The sequence below is a fragment of the Rattus norvegicus genome, chromosome 14 (assembly GCF_036323735.1).
Source record: "Rattus norvegicus strain BN/NHsdMcwi chromosome 14, GRCr8, whole genome shotgun sequence".
NCBI classification, from domain to species: domain Eukaryota; kingdom Metazoa; phylum Chordata; class Mammalia; order Rodentia; family Muridae; genus Rattus; species Rattus norvegicus.
Genome location: NC_086032.1, coordinates 1,325,446 through 1,347,745, shown reverse-complemented (window position 1 = coordinate 1,347,745; position 22,300 = coordinate 1,325,446). Strand labels below are relative to the sequence as shown.

The 22,300-nt window shown below is 47.0% G+C and overlaps 1 protein-coding gene across 1 annotated transcript in view; it reads right to left on the bottom strand.

Moving 5' to 3' along the window:
* The window catches only part of Cplx1 (complexin 1), a 31,709-nt gene extending 13,036 nt beyond the window's left edge, over positions 1–18,673 (bottom strand). The window contains exons 1-2 of the mRNA NM_022864.4: positions 18,557–18,673; positions 17,182–17,284 (exon numbers count right to left, since the gene is read on the bottom strand). Of these exons, the coding sequence (NP_074055.1) occupies positions 17,182–17,212 (31 nt within the window). The 5' untranslated portion in view covers positions 17,213–17,284; positions 18,557–18,673. The remainder of the gene's footprint in view (positions 1–17,181; positions 17,285–18,556) is intronic.
* Positions 18,674–22,300: the final 3,627 nt, after the last annotated feature.

Below are 22,300 nucleotides of genomic sequence, written 5' to 3'. Positions count from 1 at the left end.
GAGAGAGAGAGAGAGAGAGAGAGAACTAGAGCTCTCAACAGAGTAGGAACCAGCACACGGGCCCGAGTAATATTCAGCCAAAGGGAAACTGACATCTGTCACTTTCTAGGGAACGCCATAGACAAGCCCACCCAGAGTGCAGTGGAGATCATTTGCAGAAAGTAGAGAGGCGGCAGCATTAAAGCATGTCACGACACAGATGCTACCCAGGGACACAGTGGCCAATGGACACCGGTGTCATAAGGTGCTGTTCTGAGCACTTTCGCGTTCCCAGAACCTTCCTGCTCCCTTCTCCCCCAACTAACAAGCCAGTGGGTTCTTGTGTACCCGGGGTGGCTACAGCCTTCATCCACTTTAGAACTCGAAGCACGCTTGACGGCGGGCCTGCCTCCTTCATCTTGCTTTGTATACTTGTGCCTCAGAGGTAGAGTCTACACGCACAGCCAGAACGTGGCCATGGCAAGCAAGCAAGCAAGCAAGCAAACAAAAACCCAAAAACCAAAAAACCTCAAATGTGCTCTGCCACATGGAACCCTAAAGCAGAATGGGGGCTCCTTAGACATACATAAGTCTGAAACCAAAGACAGGCTTCTGGTAGCCTCAATGCCCATCCCAGCACCCAGATGATCTCATTGTCCCCACAAAAATGGTCCCGTGTTCCCCAGAAATTTAGATCAGTAGAGCCCACAGTACATAACGGGGGACTGTCCTGGCCACTAAGTGCCATGGTTCTATGTGGACAGCCACTCTTCTGTCCATGAGGCGTCTCATTGTGGAGTAGCTTGTAGAGAGAATCTGTTGTGTGTGGAATATCAGCTGTCAATAAAAAACTAATGGTGTATTAGCTGAGACAGGAAATAGGAGGTGGCAGTTCTCATAGGGAGAAAGGAACTCTGGGATAGAATCAGGCAGGGAGGGGTTTGCCCCAAACTGAGGAACACAGACCAATGAGAATGAGAGAGGGGTTGGGGATTTAGCTCAGTGGTAGAGCACTTGCCATGCTCTAGTAAGCACAAGGCCCTGGGTTCAGTCCTCAGCTCTGGAAAAAAAAAAAAAAGAATGAAGAGAGGTAACCAACCACATGGCACTCACGGAGAATGAACAGGCCAATTAAGTTACGAGCTAGTCGGGAAATGAGCCAAAGCTTAGGCCTAGGTATTTATTCATAAATATTAAGTTTCAGAGTCATTACTTCGAGAGCTGGAGTGTGGGTGGAAAATTCCTCAGATACGGTAGCTTGTCCATCCATGGCCTGCAGATGCACTCTGAAAACAGAGCCATAGGGACAAACCTGTAACTGGTCACTTACTCAGGTACATCTGAGAGTTACTGACAAGATGTTCAGCAAATTTGGGTTTCACCTGGAAGAAATAGTCAGACTGTGCTAAGGTAGGTCTGTCTGTTACACTTGTAATGTGGAAAATACGAACTTGTGTCCCTATATAGTTCAATACTGTCTTGGTGGCCATTTGACTGCAGTCAACCATGTAGGTGACACACTTGGACTGTGGGAAATATGAACCTGTGTCCCTATATAGTTCAATACTGTCTTGGTGGCCATTTGACTGCAGTCAACCATATAGGTGACAGGTGGTGGCATATTTGTATCTCACTTGTGACTATTATTTCAAGCATTGTTCATGTGCTTGTTGGTCACTCTTGTATTTGCCTTGGGGTGAATATCAGTCCTTTCTTCTCCCTTTTGTACCTGTGACTAACCTGGAATTCCTTCCGTAGATAAGGTTGGCCAAGAATCCTGGGGCACAACTGTTATCCCAGTATATTTTCCAGGTCAGTGAGATAGCTCAGCTGGTTAAGGCATTTGCTGCCAAGCCTGATGACCTGATTCTAATCCTGGGACCTATATGGTAGGAGAGAATTGACTCCTGCAAAGTGTCCTCTGACTTCTACAAACACACCACCACACATGTTCATGCACACACACAATAAATAAATGTAATAAAAAATGTAAGAGTGTGTGTGTGTGTGTGTGTGTGTGTGTGTATGTGTGTGTGTGTTTTAAAAAGAAACCTTTTAAGATAGGCAGTGGTGGTTCACACCTTTAATCTCAGCACTTGGGAGGCAGAGACAGGTGGACCTCTGAGTTCAAGGCTAGCCTGGTCTAAAGAGTGAATTCTAGGAAAACTAGACACACAGAGAAACTCTGCCTTGAAAAATCAACAATCAACAAAAATATAAATAAAGGAAGGAAGGAAGAAAGAAAAGAAAGAAAGAAAGAAAGAAAGAAAGAAAGAAGGAAAGAAAGAAGGAAAGAAAGAAAGAATTTTTTAGCAGTACTTGGAACTTTAGCAGTACCTAGGGCCTCGCATATACTGGGCAGACTCTTGGTCACTGAGCTGTACTCCAACCACTAAAACAAATGTTTTGAGAACAACTTAAATTTACAGAAGAATCACAAAGGAAAGAGGACATAGTTCCTAGAAGCTGAACCCAACTTCCTGGGCAACTGATGCCTTCCAGCTCCCAGGCACACTGCCAAGGGTGAATGAACACAGGAATACTGTATCTGAAGCCTGTCTTCTGCTCAGTTTTCCTGAGTTTGTGTGTTTGTTTGTTTGAAGACAGGGTCTCTAGCTATAGTCATGGCCGGTCTGGAACTTGGTGGATAGAGCAGAGTGGTCTTGAACTCACAAAGATCCATCTGCCAGTGCCTCCCGAGTACTGGTATTAAAGGTATTTGCCACCATTCTCAGGCTGTATCCTGGATATTTTTCCTTCCTCTTTTCTGTTCAGGGATTCCAGCCAAAAACTGACATGACAGTTTTCACATCTCTTTGGGCCCTGCTGAGCAAGCCAGCGTCTCAGGCTTGTGTTGGTAATGATAACCGTTATTTGAGCCTTTTGAGAATTTTGCACACTCTCTCAGTTGGGACTCTTGGATGTTTTTCCTCTTACTTAGGTGGAACTATGGATTTGAGGTAAAGAAGACACTTCACATTCCGCAATGCTGCCACTAACCTTGGCCTTCCACAGTTTCCTTCGCTCTCCTATGTTCTACTCCACAGAGCTCACTGTGCAGTGCAAATGTAAAGGTTATACTGACTTTGATTTTTAGTCTTGCTTTTTCTTTTTGTTCTTTAGTGCTTTAGTTTGGAGTTTTTTCTCTTCTTCCCCCTCCTCCTCCTCCTTTCATGTGCCACCGGACTCAGTAGATCTGAGTCTTAGGAGCATTCCACCCACTCTAGGACACACCCTTTTAATTTCTTTAATGCAGTCTTTCAATGAGTTCGTTCTTTCATCTAAGTTGACTGATTCCTTAGCACGATATTAATAATATCTACCCATTGTTCTCTTACTCTCTGTACATCTGAAGAAACGCACACAGCCTCATTTCTCATTTGTCTCTTCTCTCCTTTTCTGATCAGTCTGGCTATAGGTATATCATCAATTTTATTGATCTTAAAGGACTTACTTTGGCTTTTTTTTTTTTCCTCTATTTTATTCATTGCCCCCTAGTTTAACCCTTTGGGCTCTCTCTCTAGATTCTTATGCTTAAAGCTAAAATTAACTGTTTATAGCCTATCTTCTAGTAGAGTTTCATGATAGAAATTTCCTTCCAAACACTCCATTAGCCATGTGTGGCGGTACACTCAGGGGGATGAAGCAGGACAATTGTGGATTCTATGCCAGCTTGGGCTACATAGAGAGATTATAAACCTCATCTGCCCCAGGAACCAGGCAGCCCCCTACAATGATGGAAATTGTAGTTCTTAGAAAGTAACAACTTATGGGAAAGTATGGGTGGCCTATAGGTCTGTCCTCATTAGTTCTTGCGATGCCTGTCTCAAGGCAATTCCAGTTGGGAAATTAAGGGATAGTCCTGACTGCAGTCCATCTCTTGGCCAGTATTTAATATTCACTAAAGCTTGCTTCATTTTTGGCCAAAAGTGGTGGAGTTGAATTTTCTGGCAAATTGCAGGATTAACAAGATCATCTCAAAAAAAAAAAAAAAAACAACAACAACAAAAAACAAAATAAAAAACAAAAAATAAAAAACAAAAAACAAAAAAAACAAAAAACAAAAAAACTAACCAGGAGATGTTCAATTTTTCCAGTTCCTTATAGACTCTACATATTAGCTTCCTTCTGAAGTATAGTTGGCAAGAATTTTCTCCTGTTCTGTAGGGTGTGTCTTTACTCTGCTGATAGTTTCTTTTACTACGCAGAGGCATTTAATTCATATGTTAATGCCATTTATTCATTTGTCAATTATGATTTTTTTGTTGTTTAAGAATACTTTATTGAATTCACTGCAACAATAAATGTACTGGAAAACATCCTAGAGTGCTACCTGTCCTACCTGCCAATTCTTAGGATGATTTCTTGTGCTATTAGAGTCCTTTTCAGAAAATTCTTGCCTATGTATGATGCTCCTCAAGAAATAAATGAACAACATCATCAGCAACAAAAAGACTGCGGAATTTCATTCAGTCATAAGGAAAAAAAATTCTTAGTGAAATAATCCAGATAAATAATTCAGAAAAAATAAATGTTAAATGGTCTCTTTCATATTATAATCCTATACTTTAATTTTTATATATGTCTGTCTGTGTACACGCATGTGTGGCAGTCATAAAACTAGAAAGTGGACTACGAGAGGAAAAACAGATCTGAGGATGGGGAAAGAGTAACTGAATGTACTCGATGTGAAAACAGAAAGACTACTGCAGAGAAGAAGGAGCCAATGTAGGGCGGACATAGATAGGTGATGTAGAATAAGAAGGAAGGATGACTAACAAAAACAAAATGTCCATGAAAATGTTATGATGGAACCCATGACTTTGGATGCTAAACAGAGAAAACCAAACAGACACAGAAGCAGATCCAAGGCACTGGGGAGAAGTGTTGGGAGAGCTGAGGGAATGCTTGAGTTTTGGGGGTTTAAATGAATGGTCCCCATAAGATCATATATTTGAACACTTGGTCCCCAGCTAGTAAAACTATTTGGGAAAGATTAGGCGGCTGCACTGTGTTGGAGGTATACCACTGTGGGAGGGCTTTGAGGTTTCAAAAGCTCATGTCATTTCCAGTTATCTCTTTTTCTGCCTCCTACCTGCAGATATGGATTTAATCTCACAGCTAATGTACCAACACCCTGTCTGTCTGCCTGCTCCCTACCTGATGGCCATAGACTCACCCTCCGAAACTGTTAGCCCCCAAAACGCTTCTGTAAGTTGCCTTGGTTGTGGTGTCTCTTTACAGTAATAGAAAAGTACCTAATAGAGTCCTGAAAGAAGAACCCTTACTTACTTCAGATCCATCTCTCAGCTACATAGGTTCTGACAGAACCATAGTTACATAGAGGTGTAGAAGCATATGAGCCAGCTCAGCACACAAAACCAAAAGAAAGTTCAGAATCCCACATAGTATGTGAACCAGACTCCAGTCAGAAGAACATGAACTTGAAGTCTCTAATCAGAACAGAGAGTACTAAATGTATGTTAGGGACACAGCAAGAGAGGGAAACCAAATTCAATATTGCATAAGCCTGTGGGCAGCAACCAGAGGCCTCCCTGCTGTGTCCATTAACTGTCCAACCAGATGCTACCCTTAAGCAAATGTGAGATGACCCACACTCCAGAGTTCTTGGGAATTAAAGGTGCAAGTACAGATGATAAAAACTTAGCTGAAGGGTTAGAAGATACATTTTTGGAACTACAGTGACAACAACAACAACAACAACAACAACAACAACAACAATAACAACAAAGCCAGAAGAAAACATAGTGGAGCTCAGGGCTAGGTTTTTAGTGACAGAAAAGGAAAAGGAAGGGGACAAAGAAGCAACAGGAAAGCATTTCCAGGAACTGACCATCACACCAGCAGGATGAAAGAAACAAGACCCATAGCAAGTTCTTAACTCTAAGAAATTCCTCGTACTGAGAGCAGAGTGGGAACCCTAAAAGCCTATGTAGCAGCCTGGAATCAGACAGGTTCTGACTTTGCTTGAGACCTCATAAGCTGGAACAACAACAAAAATGCCTTCAAGTGTATATGGGAAATTTATTCACAACTGTAATTTTATACCCAGCCCAACTGCCTCTAAAGAGGGAGAACAAAGATACCTGTTTATCTCCCCACAGCATTCTCAGAAAGATCCCTATTGAGTAGCTGTCTAGAAATCTACCAATACAGAGGGAAGGCTCCAAGGAGAGAAACATGCCTAACTGTGTGTCTGCATGGTCACCCACATGAACACATGGTACTGAGGACTGCTGTCTGGAGAGGAAGGGATCAAGTGAAAAATAAGAGTCATATTAACTACAGGGCAAACAAAAGGCTTTGTAAGAAATGTAACATAGTCGTAGTTAGCTCCCTGCTAAACAAAGCTTACAGTGTGCGAGACAGACACCAGTTACACGGATGACACCTAGGAACACAGTGTCATATGTTGTAAGGTGCCAGAAGTGACACCTGATCCAGGTAGGCATCTACTTAAGAATGTGTGAGAAGGCCTGCAGACACCTCCTAAGAAGGTAGATGCAGAAATAGAAAGTGACACTGTCTCTTCTGGTTAGCTAAAGTTGTCACTGACTTCATAGGTCATAAATCTAAAGGGATTAGAGAGGCTGTTGACTAAGTGCACTGCCCTGTGACCCCCAGGCCTTTGTCAGGAAAGGTGGAAGAGAGGTGGGTAGAGTACTGCTTCTGAGTCTGGAAGCTTAGACTACGCTCATTCTGTATTTCATCACCAGCAAGTTGAGTACTTGCCCAAGCCAGCCTACCATGCAAAATATTCCTGAATATTTACCATTCACTGCTGAACGTGTGCTTCCAGGAGGGAAATGAGACCAGACTCATATATTGGGAGTGGTAGGCACTGAGACCAGAGTCCTATCATTGACCTACCCAGACTTCACCACCTACTTGTTTATTTGTGTCTTTTATAGGTGGTAGAAACATAAGTCACTAGTTAGAACCATGGGCTGCTCTTGCACAGGACCTGGTTTCAGTTCCTAGCACCCGCATGGTAGGTAGCTCACAGCTGTCTGTAATTTTAGTTCCAGGGGATCTGATGCTCTGGCCTCCATAGACACCAGGCACATATGAGGGTAAAACACTCATACACATAAAATGAAATAAATATTTCAAAAGGTATTATAAAGTATCCTTTATGAGATAAACCAGAAAACATGAAAAGGGGGGAATCTGTTGAGGTCCATTCCTTAACCCTTTGTTTCCATGTTCATGGTGGGATGACTATTTAAAACCACAGTGGCCGTGGAAGCCATTCTCTTTGGCTGGGTATGAACCTGTGGTTCTCACACACTGTTGTCAATAAATCAGCAGTAGGAGAACTCTACAGGGCTCTTGTCAGCAGAGATGGATCTACAAGAACACTATTTCATTTTCAAGGTTGTCTGTATTGCTTTGTTGTTGCCCTATACTATTTTTTTCTTTCTTTTTTTTTTTCCCGGAGCTGGGGACTGAACCCATGGCCTTGCGCTTGCTAGGCAAGTGCTCTACCACTGAGCTAAGTCCCCAACCCCTTACCCTATACTATTTTAATAAGAAAATATACTTTCATTTTAAGAGACAAACTTATCGGCTGTGTGTAGTGGTGCATGCCTTTAGTCCCAGCACTTGGGAGGCAGAGGCATGTAAATTTAAGGCCAGTCTTATCTAAGTAGTGAGTCCCAGGCCAGCCAAGATTACATAGTGAGACCTTATCTTAAAAACAAACAAACAAACAAACAAACAAACAAACAACAAACAAACACCAACAACCAAAAACAAAACAAAACAAAGCAAATTTAAAGAAATAAATGTCTAACTATCCCAAAATCCAATGTAAACAATAAAAAACTTTGTGTATGAGAAAACATGTTAGCTCAACCCTCTACATGTAGCTACAAAATAGGAGGAGATAAAGACTACACATGGACTGACCCTGGACTCTGACCTCATAGGTAGCAATGAATATCCTAGTAAGAGCACCAGTGGAAGGGGAAGCCCTGGGTCCTGCTAAGACTGAACCCCCAGTGAACTAGACTGTTGGGGGGAGGGCGGCAATGGGGGGAGGATGGGGAGGGGAACACCCATGAAGAAGGGGAGGGGGAGGGATTAGGGGGATGTTTGCCCGGAAACCGGGAAAGGGAATAACACTCGAAATGTATATAAGAAATACTCAAGTTAATAAAAAAAAAAAGAAAATAGGTCAAATACAAAAAAAAAAAAAATAGGAGGAGATGAGAAAGAATGAGGCTGGAGAGATGGCTCAGTGGTTAAGAGCACTGACTGCTCTTCCAGAGGTTCTGAGTTCAAATCCCAGCAACCACATGGTTTGGTGGCTCAAAACCATCTGTAATGATATCTGGTGCCCTCTTCTGGTGTGTCTGAAGACGGCTACAATGTACTTATATATAATAAATAAATAAATAAATTTAAAAAAATAAAAGAAAGAATGAAAATACAACAATGAAAGTCAAGCAACTGGGATGTAGATGCTGAAGAATCTTGAGCTAGGCCAGCTGGGGCTCCTACCTCATAGTGACACCCTGTCTTTTGTGGGTAGGGTGGTTAGGGGGGTAAGTGGTGAAGATTTTAAACAAGATGTAATCATGTACTACGAACACCTGTGGCACATAGCACATAATGTATCTGTAAATAAGCAAAATTACTATGTTAAATAAACGTATTTCTGAAAGTACATAGAAGCCCTGGAGTTGCCTTGGCAAGGTCTTGATCATTTCTGACTTAAGCATTTGGGGCTGAAATAGGTATTCATTTTCTTAAACAGCATCTCAGTACATGGCCATTGCTAACTGGGAACTTGGTAGACCAGGGAGGCTCCAACTTAGAAATCTGCTGGCGTCTGCCTCTCAAGTACTGGGATTAAAGGTGTGCTAGTACACCCAGCTTTTTGATTTACATTTTTATTTACTTAGAGAGTACGTGTGTGTGCAATGTGTGTGTGCGTGTGTGCAATGTGTCTTTACACACAAGAATGTGCCATATTGTGGGTATGGAGGTCAGTGGACAACTTTGAGAATCAGTTTTCTTCTCTCACTATGTGGAAACCCAAGACTGAACTCAGGTCATCAGGCTCTGCAGCAAACACCTATTCCCACTGGGTCGCCTCACTGACTCTGAAATGATGTATTTAAAGGACTTGGAGTCTCTAGAACACTGAGTAAGATTTTTTTTTTTTTTTAGCCGTGGTTTTTCCTTTGAGACAGTGTCTCTCACTATAGCCCTGGATCTGGAGTGCAACCAGCTATGTAGACCAGGCTGGCCTGTAGCAATTTTCCTGCTCTGCTTCCCAGGTATGCAGCAGATTTTAAAAAGACTTAGCTTTCATATTAAAATTAAATAGTGAAACCTAAAGGAAGTGCCTCTAAAAGTTAACGTGATAAAAGTCAGGTCCAATACTCTACCACGATGGCACATCACTGACTAGATGACTGGGTGCTGGCACTGCCATAGAGAACAGGCCTGGCTTAACAGAACCAAAGCTGGCTCCAGTGGTTTGTTCTAATTCATATATTTATTGGTTTTGTTTTTTGTTTGTTTTTATTACTTCTTCTATCTTTGGTGTTAATATAATTATTTCTCCTTCCCCTTCCCTCCCTCCAAAGCCTCCCACAAACCCCTTTTTGCTGCTCTTTTTCAAGTTCGTGGCTTCCTTTTTTAAAAATTAATTGTTCTTATATGCACATAAGCATGTGTACATACATGTGTATTCCTGAGTATAACCTGATCATATTTGTATGAATGTTTTCAGGGCTGACCATCTGGTGTTGGATAACCAGTTGGTGTGCTCTTCCCTGGAGGAGACTATTTCTCCCTGTCTCAGCATTTCTTAGTTGCCTGAGAGGTTGAAGCCTGGTGATCTTTGCCCCACTTAATTTGGCGTGCCTATTGCTGTCCTTGGCTGGAATTTTTCAAATAAAGCCACGGCATGACAGGCTAGCCACACAATGGCATCTGATAAATACAAGAAAAGAAAATCAAAGTAGAATTCTAGGCAAAAACCTAGAGTGTTTGGCATGAGTTTGCATTGTTCATTGGGGTTTTAGCTGAAACACCTTGTCTGGTTTTAGTTTTTGTCAACTTGATGTGAATCAGTTGCCTGGGAAGCAAGAACGTCTACCGAGGAACCGCTTCCATCCGGCTTGCTGAAGCAAGTCTGTATAGGCATTTTCTTGATTAATGGTTGATACAGGAGGGCCAAAGGCACTCTGGGTTATGCCAACCCTGGCTAGACCGATGGTACTGGGTTTTATAAGAAAATAAGCAGAGCAAGCCATGAAGAGTAAACTGCCTTTGGGGTCTCTCCTTCAGTTCCTGCCTCCAAGTTCCTGCTTGAGTTCCTGTCCTGACTTCCCTTAATGATGGACTGTAAGCTGTGATCTGAAACAAACCCTATCCTCTTTAAGCTGTTTCTAGTTGTGGTGTTTATCACGGTGACAGGAGCCAAACCAGGAGAGTCATTTATCTCCATATCCCAACTACCTTGAGCTGGGGATGCTATACTAGATGGCCCCTCTGCTTCTAGCCACTGCGATTCCTGATGAGTCCCAACCCACAGTGGAGCTCCCCCTTCCCTCTTGGCTTTTTTCTGAGAGAGTGGATGGAATATCCATTTGTCAGAGACACTTGTCCTCACTCCTGTGGAGCATAGGGAAGGAGGTGGCACATTCCATACCTGGCAAATTAGATCTCTTTATCCTTTCTGGTCAAGGAATAAACTTTCTTCCAGAGCCAAGACTCCATGATACATGGCCTGAGATGTTTGCTGAACTCGTGTCTCCCACTCCTACCGCTCGACCCACTGGGGATGAGTAGTGTTTTGATGTCACAGAAAGTTGGTTTTTCTGCTTATTCTTGCTTCCGTAGACCCATCCCATCTCTTTCTTGAGTATTGAAGCCCCTAATCCCACCGTGCATGCTTTCAACTCAGGCAAAAAGGTCCTGGGAAGGTATCTGCGACCCAGGCTGTGCCTTGACCTGGTCACATACTTGTGTGCCATATTCATTGCTTCTTTATGGCTCTGCCTTGGAAGCAGATTCAGAGTCCTCCAAGGGCCAGTTTTCATTCTAGATCCATTCCAGCCTGTGTTTTGGAAGCCAGCATCTAAACTCCATGCCCTAAACTACATAGAATACACACACTAACTCAGCCTGCAGATTTTGGACCTGAGACGTCAAAGACTGGTCCTCTGCCCAACCCTTTCTGTGGTTCCACAAGCCTTTAGATGCTGACTGGAGCTCAAATGGTTGCCTTACTGACTGGATCCTTTGGGGGAGGCTGGGGAGGCCTTTTATAGGCACTGCCTATATGGAGCAAAGTGTCAGGCAGACAACCGTGTCGGATCTTGGCTTTTAGGAAAGGACAAAAAGAGAGGGGACAGAAATTTAGATGAAGTCACCAATTAGTAAATTCAAAGAGTCAGGCTCTGTGCTAGATGGCCCAGCTGCTAGTCTTGAATGTGATTGTAACCCTGGCCCTCTGCTCGGTCATTCTGCCAGTCACTAGGACTGGTCCAGTCCACTGTGTCTGCAAAATCCAACCTCAAAGGACTGGATGTGACAGTGCTGCTGCTTTCTATTGAGGCCGACAACGGTCAGGACTAGAGAGGTAGGATCCAAGGAAGGGGCTTGCGAAAGCCTCCATCCAGCTTACCAGCCAGAGTCTGGCATTTCCCTTAGGTGCAGGCACCTCAGAAATGTCAGTCTGAGACAAAGACCAAGAACAGCTGCTGCAGACAGCAGGGCACCAGCCTTCCTCAGAGCCAGCCTGACTAGTCCCTCACCTCTGGGTCTAGCACCAGACACCAACTCCCAGTAGCAATAGCCAGCAAGAGCACCCTACACTGAGCACCAGCCAAGTGCCTCTGGCCTCAGAGTCTACCTCTCTTCCCGTAGAACCAATATGAGGCTGCAGGATCTTAGCGATAGGGAACAACTGTTTCTATCCTAATTCAGGGGATAGAAACAGTGGCCTAGCCGTGCCACTGGTATTATTAAGGCCACTGACTGTTAAATAAGGGTAACACTGGGAAACTAAGTTATGTGGATCAGAAGCATGTGGGGGTGGCTCTGGAGCGCTGGTGAGACCAAACAGGTCTGTTAACTGTTACCCAGCTAGAGTTTCCTTCCTCCAAGGAGCCTTCTCAAAGAAGTCCTTGGCTAACAGTGGGGAATCTCCGACAGTGGGGTTATGCAGAGCGGGTGTTTACTCCTCTCCACCCACCTTATGGAAGTAGACAGAAGAGGGCCAAAGAGGAGGTGGGAGAGGTGCTGCTGGGGAGGAACCTGCAAAACAGCCTCTTGACATCCTTTCTGGCTTGGGTTGGGCTTTGCTAGGCTACTCAGCATCAGGCAGCTGGACTTGCCCCTTGCTCCGAAGCTCCTGCTCCTCCTACCGCTAACCTCCAGCACTAGGTGGCCTGTCACAGCTAATTCTCAAGTGTACAGCACTAGCAAAGGCTTCTAGAACTCGTGACCACTGGGACCGTGAAATGTACTGGCGTGACAGCCACGATCTTCTGCCAACCCACAGGTCAGAACGTGAATGACGACCAGCGAATTGCTCAGCATGCTCTTCAACGCCAGCCAGGACTAAGGCATTTGAAGTTGATCTGCAGCCTAATCAAACCCGGAGTATCCTCTCCCGAGGAAGAGCTGCCTTTCAAGCCTTAGGGAGAGAAGCCGTTTCCCTCAAGTGTCCTTCTAGCCATCGAGAGGGATGGGGCACAAGGTGGATCTGCTGCCGTGCCTCGCACTAGTGTCTTCTGAGTGCGCGGGAGTGTGGGTATTTTGTCCTGAAGTGTTTGCTAGCTACCTTCTCTACTGGGTAAGTCAGGCAACGTGGAATCCTATCTATGAAGGCCTTGTGGTTAGCAGGCCTGGCCTCAAAACTGCCCGGCCAAGCACTGAAAGCTATCCATTCAATCCCTGCCCTGGTATGGAGTCTATGTGTCTATAGTGGCCCTTATCTTTTTGGCTGCTTCAGCCCATGATGCCTAGTGGGAAGCTTCCACAAGATCCCACAGACACACCTGCCAATCTGATGAAAGGCTGTTGCTTAGTTTCTACCCAGGGTAGAGGCGTGATACCAGAATAGCAACAGCCACTTCAAACCTGAGGAGCAGGACAAGTACAGGTGTGCAAAAAGACAAAGGCAGGATCATAATTCTTCGCCATCCCAACTCCAGCTGCTTTCCTTCTGCCTCTTTGGTACTTTATCACGAGACACTTTTCTAGTGCTTCACCTGCAGCCCAGGCTCAGTGGCAACTCCAATATTCTCTCAGGACGGGGAGCCTTGAAGTCTCTACCTGTGCCCCACACTACCAAGACCAGCAATAGTCTGGGGAACTTGATGCATAGAGCTGCTGAGACCAGACCCTGGCCAAAAGCAGGGAGAGTGGGAATGTGTGGAGTTAACCCCACCAAGAACCTCAGGGTGCCGGGCCCAGAGTATGTCACCATAGGACACTATCCACACTGACTAACTCACCCCAGGTCACTGGAGTAGCCTAGGCAGAAGAGCTGTGTGAGAGACCCTGCTGCCTTGGTTTTGCTCTTGGAACACATAATAGGGATATTCTAAGAGTCTCTTGAGACTATCCATGTACTTACTTAGGCCTTTGCATATTCATTTTCTGAGAACAGAACATGTTACTGGCATATTGAGAATAATTCAAGAACAAGCAATAATTTGAATTATTTGGGCCAAAATAGCCACTTCTACCTAATTCAACTGTTAAGAGCCCGTTCCTTGCATATCATTCCCATACCTTGCCCAACACACTCCGAGGGTAATTACACACCTGAGCTATCTGCTGCTTCCTACATTAAGGATTCTAGGGGATCTTGAATCACAGACTTGTACAGATATGGCTAGAGCACCTGGCTCCAGTTCCAGGGCACTCTTCTGCAGAAGAGTTTCCAGTTCCCAAGGTAGCTGTCATCCAGTGGTGACAGCAGAGGTGCTGACCACTGTCTCCTTCCTTCAGTGACTGGGCACTGCTAATTGTTCATTTAGGATTGGAGTGTCTTAGTAAATTCTGGAGTGGTCCAAGGCCACAAGGACGTTCTCTTGGTAAGAATGGGTTTGTCAACAGGGGCCATTATCTCCCATGATTCAGTCCTAAGAGGATGTCCCTTCGATTGTACCTGGCTGGCACAGGTACCCACAGTTATGCCATTGCATGCCATGGGGAGGGAATTTGGTGTCTGTTTCTGGGGAGAAAAAAAGATGAGAGGCAGCTGGCTGTTTCCTGACAAGGTATCTAACCCAAGCTACTACTGTCTAAACTACGCCCGAAGGGCCTGTAGGATGCTCTGTGAGCCCTGAGGCAGGCCATAGGAGCAAAGGACATGGAGGAAAGAGGTGGAAAAGGACAAAGAACAGTTAGGCCTGCTGCAGTGGCTCACCCTCCAGACCTGAGATGCAGGTGTCTCACTTCCTGGCACTTGAGTAGTTGCTGAGTAAAGAGAAGTGCTAGCAGGTGGTGGTCCTGTCTTAATAAGGCCTGGCTCAGAGTCCTTGAGAGTTACACTGGGGCAAGGAAGACCCTACCCTGCAATTAGCAGCTTCAGGTGCAAGAATGCCAGGGACCAATGCCTGGTGTCAGCCTGGACAGGGACAGTGGTGCATAGATCATAAGGAGTCTGGGGAATCATGGCCAGGCAAAGCAAGCGAACTGAGAGGAGTGAGAGAAACCGAGAGAGAAGGCTACACTGCTGAGACACGGCGGTGGGTATTTGCAATAGACAAAACAGCTGATCCAGAAGATGGAGAGGACACCTGGATCCTCACACTGCCCATGCTCCTCCTCAATAACACCTGAAATCTTCCTTTTTTCATGCAGTGGGAGCTCCAAAGTGTCCTGTCCTCATCCAAAGTTACTTCATGGCCCACAGAGAGACTGCAACAAATGCCACTAGCACAGAGAACTGCTAGCAAACAGCAGAACTAGGGCCTGCAAGGCCCCACTGGTCCACTGAACCTGCCCACACCACAGAATCCGAGCATCCAAGTAGCATCTACAGGAAATACCTGAACCTACCTAGAACTTCGCAGCCATCCAAGCCGGATTTATCTCTGAACTGAACGCCTGTGAATTTTGGGGCATGACTCATTGTCCCACAGCATTCACAAACAAGCGTCGGTCTCTGTGAGCCTCATCTCTAGGATGCCACTGTGGCCCAGGCCTGCCTCTTAGGAGGCATTAGGGACATGTCAAAGGGCATGGAGGTTACTGGTAAAGTGCTGCATGCCTAGCATGAGGCTTCAAGGTAGGGGCTGCTGCTCCTAACAGGCCTGGTGCTAGCACAGCCAGACAAAGGCAAAAGCATGCACCACACCCACATCTAGTCAGATTCTGGACCTCTTTGCTCTACGGTGTTGTGAAGCAACAGATCACAAGTTCCTGAACCTGCAACCATGAGTAGAGATGGCCACACACATGCTTCTGGGCTATTACTTTCTTTCCTGTTACCTTTCTGTGGGCTTGATCCATGTCTTGGGGTTTCTGTTGCCTTTGACCCTTATCTGGAATGTATCCTTCTCTTCCAACTATCTACGACTGGCTCCATTTTGGTCACATACCCAAGACACCAAAGGTGACACACGCTGGACAGAGAGGAGTTTGTGGGTCAGGACAAGACTGCAAGTGGCAGAGGGGAAGTCACTATAGTTCCACTTGGCATCATGGAAGCTGCATTCCTGTCTCCACGGAATAAACATAGATTGAATTTAGGATAGTTGGGATGGTGCTTGGTCTAGTGCGTGGCTACTACCCTGTAGCTTCTGTCTGCTGTTTACCACCCCGCCCCAGCAGCTTTCACAGCACCCCAAGAAGCACGCCCCATTGCTGGTGCAGGAGAAACTTTGGGCTGACATGGAACAATGAGGGAATCCAGGCTGGCAATTACCCAGCTAATTTCAGCTACGTAGACAGCCAAATCAGAGATTTCAGTTTCTTTAAAAGCCCACCTCAGGGCCTGAATTAGCCACCAAATTAATTGTCTGTAGCAGCCTGGGACTTTCTGGGTATAACACGGGTCTCTTCTGATACAGGATGCTGGCTTGCCTCTGAATCCTGTCCCGGTGATGTAATCATTATAATTAGATTCAACCTGAGTCTACCACAGCCGTGAACTCAGCAAGCACACTGGGTCTCCTTTTCATCACATACGAGTGAAGTCACAGACACCCTCTGGGAGATGCCTATTTGGGCAGATTCTCCTCTTTTGGGCCCCAAGACCCCAACCAGCTTTCTCTCTGTGAGTGGTCCCCTTCCCTTTTCCATACAGCAAAGGATGCCTAACACATTCCAGCTGAGACCCACACCAGTCAAGGGGCCTCCCTGCAGTAAAATTGGTGTGAGCTCTCAGCACTGAGGCTACACAAGGGTGTTGGGGTACCTAGAGCAGGTAGCTTGAACAAGCATGAAGTCCACCTAGGGCAATCTCAAATCCTACAGGCTTGAGCTGACTAAACTGCTCTGTTGAAACCCATTCTGGCCAAACGGGTACCAAACCTTTTAGCTCACTGTTTCAGCACCTCCTGGCCAAGAACTCATTCCACTGTCCTCTACCAGTTTCTAGACCTACTGTTGCTAGCTACAAAGATGGCTTTGGGCCAAGTGGGGACAGGACTCTCTTCAAACAGTGAGTGAGTAAGGAGGCTGCCCTCACTCAACGACATAAAGGGGCTATGTTTTCTCTGTAGAAGTGGACTTGATTACATAGTTATCCTTTCTTGTCCTTGTAAATAGTACTGTCTCTTACCCGGGTGAAACCCATAGAGCTCAATGCCACAGTTGGGATCACCCAGATCCTGTTTCCTAACGCAATCCTGGTGCATGGTTTGTTCCCAGGACTGACACAACGAGAGCTGCTCACAAGCCTCGCCGGGGTATCTGCATTGATCAATGCTGCTCAGTTCTTGACTCGTCTTGGGATGACCAGTGCGTTCTACTGCGCCATGGCACGGGGGCATAGGGCCATCTTACACAGCACATTCTCCCCATATCTCATATTAAATCTGCAACTACCTGCAGAGGCAGTGAGTGAGGTCAGAAGTGGTCATGCAGCCATGTGTCTCCATGTCACTGCAGTGGTAGAGACATGTCTCTCTTGAGTATCAGATGTCTGTGTATCCCTGGTGGCCCAAACCCATGTCCTCCTCCCTGCCCACCTCCTACCTCCCAGGGCTTGTTTCATCACGAACTCCATGATGATGGCTTGGTTCCTCAGGAGACACTCCGGGGTCAGATTTCACATTCAAGTGTGGTTGGAGTCCTCTGCCTAGAGAGAGTAGGTGGTCATAGGTACCCTGACGGACTCTTCCCAAGACCCTCATCTACACCTCTCCACTATCCTGAGAGTCCAGTGCGAGAGGCTTTGTTCCCACACCCAGACCAGGACGGCAGGGTTCAGAGCCCAGCCAAACCAACAGTCATCTTGCTGCTTCTGGGGTTTCTGAAGGAAGCTTTTAACTGCCACTGCAGCTCACAACTTGGGGCCACCAGTTACTGGAGACTGGTGCCAGCCTCCTCAAGTGGGGGTGGGGCCCAGGGGGCATTTGAAGGTCAATGCTCTGCTTGTAGCACCCAGATTCTGGCTGCTCAACCTCCTTGGCAGTTTTGGAGCTGTGGGGCAAGGGTCCCTCTGGGGAAGAATTGGAGAGACAAGTCCATGAATGTTGCCCCTCAGGAAAGGTCCTTATGACTTCTGACTAGTCTCAACTATATTTGTCTGTAGGGAGACTCTGGAGGCCCGCAGCAGTACTGGCCCGGGAGGGAGATGACAGTGTCCGGGTCTTCCACTAGGAGGGGAAACAGCTGATCCACATTGTCTCTGCATGAGGTAGGGCGACCCAAGCCAGAATGCCCAGCAGCGTTTAGAAAGGTGTTTTTTGTAATGCCAACAGCTGCAAAGACATCCCTTTTTGTAGGGTCTTTCCTGACAGGGAACCTGGTCCCTAGGGATCCAGTATTTCACAGGTTTCCCTCTGCGGAATGAGACCCGAAGGGGTGCCAGGCAGTGAGAGTGTCCCAGAAGCTAGGGGTTCAGGGATGCCTTTGCAGCAAAGCCAGTTGCCTTCTAAACTTCTCTCTGTCTCGGGGTAATCGGGGGATGGGGGCTCCGCAGGGCCAGGCTTGGAGAAGCTCGGTCGCTGCGGAGGAGATTCCGCAAAGACCAAGGCATCCTGTTCTTTCGTGGCCGCCGCACCCTTTGCTTTGCTGGGCGAGGTGCCCGACCGGAGCACGGCCTCAGGCAGAAGCGCGCCAGGGAGAGAAGAAAGAAAGAAAGGAAAAAAAAAAAAAAAAAAAAATGCCGATGGGAAAGGGAATCAAGGGCCGCTTCAGCACCTTGAGACGGACAGCGCCTTCCGGGCTGATCAACCTTGGGTCTGAAAGGCAAGGAACCAAGAGTAGGGGAACCAAGGGTAGGAGACCCATGGCTAGAAAGCGGGGATCCGGGAAGGGAAGCCCCGGAGTCGGGAGGAAGACTGAGCTGGGAAGGGGAAAGGTGGGAGCCGGTTGAGGTCGGACTGGCTGCTAGGGCGCTAGTTACCTTCCAAGGTGAACGATCAACAGCAGCGCGCTCTCAGGCCGGCGGGGTCCATGTGGCGCTCTGTGCTGCTGCGGCGGCTGAAGGACACCGCGAGGAGGGCGCGTCACTCAGAAGCGCCCCCGCCCGCGTCCCGCATGACGAGGAGGGCGGGGCGCGGCGGAGATGGGGGGGTAGCCGCGCCCCCGGTTCCCAGATTCTGGCCTGGCTCGCGCGACAGCTGCATAGGGGCCCCTCCTTGGCCTGGGCCACTCTCTTCATACCGGCTTGGAGACCCTCCTGAATTCCTCCTGAAGCGCCCTCCAGAAACGCAGGGAGAACGCAGGGCTGGGGTCGCCATCCCTCATCTACCCACCACGTTTGCTCTTGACCCGGTTGCTTTGCTCCTTTGCTGGCAGGGCGGGAAGAGGCGAGCACCGCCCGAGACCCCCGATCCTGCAAGATAAGCCCACACATCCAACCTTCTCCGGTGTGCAGAACCGCCAAATGTGGCTTTGGTGGGATAGGAACCCCAGCCAGTCAGGGACGCCTGAAGGTCACTGCGGACATGGCTGGGCAGGGGCTCCTCGGAGACAGCCACAGCCCCGCCTCTAGGCCGCCCCTTCCCCGGCAACGGGATTTCAACTCTGCTGCGGCTGCACTGCAGAAGAACCCGGTGGCCACAAGGTTGGCCTGGCATCCCTGTACTTGTCCTGGGGGGCGGGCGGGGGCTTCTGTGAGGCAATCAGCTTCGCAGAAGTCAGAGCATATGGGGACACCTAAGCTGTTTTTTGATTCTGGGTAGCCAGAGGTATTTCCTGACCCGCAGGGTCTTGTGCTGATGGTCATTGCATTAACTGTTACTGTTCCTCCTGGCTGAGTCATTCCTCCGGATTAGGTAGATCTTGACCTTCACCCAATTCAGTGAAACTTCTTGCCTAATGAGTATTCCTCCTTCACTAACATCCCAAAGCTGCCCCAGGGTGCTTGGTGGCTTGAATTCGAGGGGCTGAGGGAGGGTATGGAGTCCATCGTAGACTTGCTTTTATCAGTTTTTGTTCCTTTGACCTGGCAGATTCAAAGTAGAAGAGACCAGGAAGGGAGCTGGAGTGGAGACAGGAAGAGAAGTCCCCCATCTTCTAGCCCTGACTTCAGCCTGGAGCCTTGTAGTTAGGGATACAGTCTGATCCCACTGGTGAAGTGCCTGCACTGTACCCAGGTTTATGCCTAGGAGAGGGGATCATTCAGAAAGTTGGACATGACTCACACCATACACAGAAGAGTCTCCCAGTGCCATTCCTATTGACACCATCCATCTCAGTTCACCCATCACACTTCTGGTAAGGTTGGTTGATGCCCCAAGCCTTGTTCAGGCCCAGGACTGATGCCCCGTGGAATGGGGTCACCTGTACACAGATGTGCCCAGTCTGACTCATTCTGTGTTTTAGGAGTCTATGGTAGCTAGCAAAAAAGCAAGGGCCACAGCAAGCCACTTCTCTTCTTCTTTTTTTTTTTTTCAGAGCTGGGGACCGAACCCAGGGCCTTGCGTTTGCTAGGCAAGCGCTCTACCACTGAGCTAAATCCCCAACCCTGACTCATTACTTCTCAATGGCTTTTCTTCTTCCCTCCACTCCACTGGATGGACCTGACCTGGCAGCTGACATGGCAGCAATCCCATAGAAGACCCTGGGTTGACCTCCTGAGTCAAAGCAGGCCAACCTAATCCATTCATTGCCCCCATACATAGTCCTGAGCCCAGCAGAGATCACTAGAGTCAAAAGATGCTAGGACTAGCAGACTTTTATTTCCTGTTTCTCTCTGTCTGTCTCTATCTTCTTGTGTCTCTAGCATCTCTATATCGCTGTTCTTGTCTTTATGTCTCTGTGTATCTCTCTTTGTTTCTGTCCTAGCCTCTTTTTTTCCCTGTATGGGTATTTTGTCTGCATGTCTGTGCACCACATGTGCATCTGGTGCCCATAGCACCCAGGAGAGAGTGTTGGATCCCCTGAGACTGGAGTTACAGATAGCTGTGAGGTACCGTGCGGACACTGGAAGTCAAACCTGGGTCTTTTGAAAGTGCAGCCAGTGGCTTTGACTACTGCATCATTTCTCCAGTCTCCTAGTTTAATTTTGTATATGTGTTTCTTTTTTATTTTTTATTTTTTGGTTGTTGTTTTCAAAGAAGTTCTCAAGTATTGCAGACTGGCTTTGATATATAGGCAGCAATGACCTTTATATTTGACCTTTATGCTCCTGTCATCAACTCCCAAGCCCTGAGAGTACAATACAATGCTGTTCCCAGACTCTGCTGAGGAAAACAGGCAAGGACAGTGACAGTCTCAAATTTGAGTGACAGAACCCTGGAAGGCGGCAGTTGCTTGCTTGGGTTTGAGAACACTTTCAGGGCAGTGCTAACCTAGGGAGAAGGTTCCACAACTGCCTGGCAAGTTGGGTGTGGACCATAGCTAAGGCTGGCTGTTACAAGATGCCTACACCTCTGAACCCATGATACAAAGAGGTGACACGGCAGAAGGCCTCTGCCTAACTGGCCAGCCGTCTGGAGCAGACAAAGCTGCCTGAAAGCAAGTTGACCCGGCTGGCTTCAAACTCACAGAGTTTGAGATCACAAACTCAGCAGAGATTCTTCTGTTTCTACTTCCCAACTGTTGGGAATTAAAGAGATGCACTACCATTCTTGATAGCTTCTTTACTATTTTCACATTCTTGTTTGAGGTATCTCTATATAAAAGGACTACTGGGGCTGAAGAGACAGCTCAGCAGGTAAGAGAGCTTGCTGTTCTTACCGATGATCCAGGTTCAGTCTACAGACCTCTATCTGTACCAAGGATCCCAAGAACCCAGTGAAAAAGACTGGTTTGTTGAAGGTTGAGGAAGTGAGAGTTCCAGGGTCCAGAGGACTTGTGTATTAGGACATATAGGTGGAGACGGTGATAGGAAAAGGTGAAAATGGATCAAAGGCCAGGTGGTGTAGTCATCATGGAGGAGTTAACAGCTAGAGGGACCAGATTCCCACCAAGAGGTCAGCCTGGACACCATATGCATTTGTTTACTGGTAAATGCTGGCTAAGAGCCTGAGATAGCGGAGTGACACCTTGCTCACCTGTCCCCTTTACAGGCCCTTCAGGGGCTCCATTAACAGAAAGCACACAATGTGAGAGGGCCGCCTTAGGTTGACAGAAAACCCCTCTGAAGGGTTCTCTAACAGGCCTGAGCATTGCTAACATGGCGCTGGCAGGCCTTGTCTTTTCCCCTTTTCTCTTCCTTTGCTAAACTGTTAGATTACATTCCTAAGCTAGGTCTCAAGGTCTATTCTCTCATTTGGCCACTTCCTTATGCCTGACTAAAACTCCAAGGTCCAACAATCAACATTCATATTTTGGCTACACTGGTTAACAGGTCCAATCAGGTCTTACCAACTCATCCTAACACACTTCTCCTTTGTCCCCTTAAAAACCCATTCCCACTGAAACACCTGCTGTCTTTGTCCTACCCAGAGGAAGCACACCCCATCCCCAATCTCTCCAGGGTAATAAATCTTTATGCTGAGAACTTGGTGTCTGGGTGTCCGTACAGACTCAGAGGGTACAGAACACCCTCCACTTTGATTCCTCTGGAATGTAGGTTGCTCCAGAGGATGGGAAGGATAGGTGACTCTGCTCCAGCTGCACTCTGGTCCCTCTGGACATCTCTACAAAGCCCCCTTTAAGGAGGCTATTCATCTGCCTAGGCAGGTCCTGAGAGGCAGGT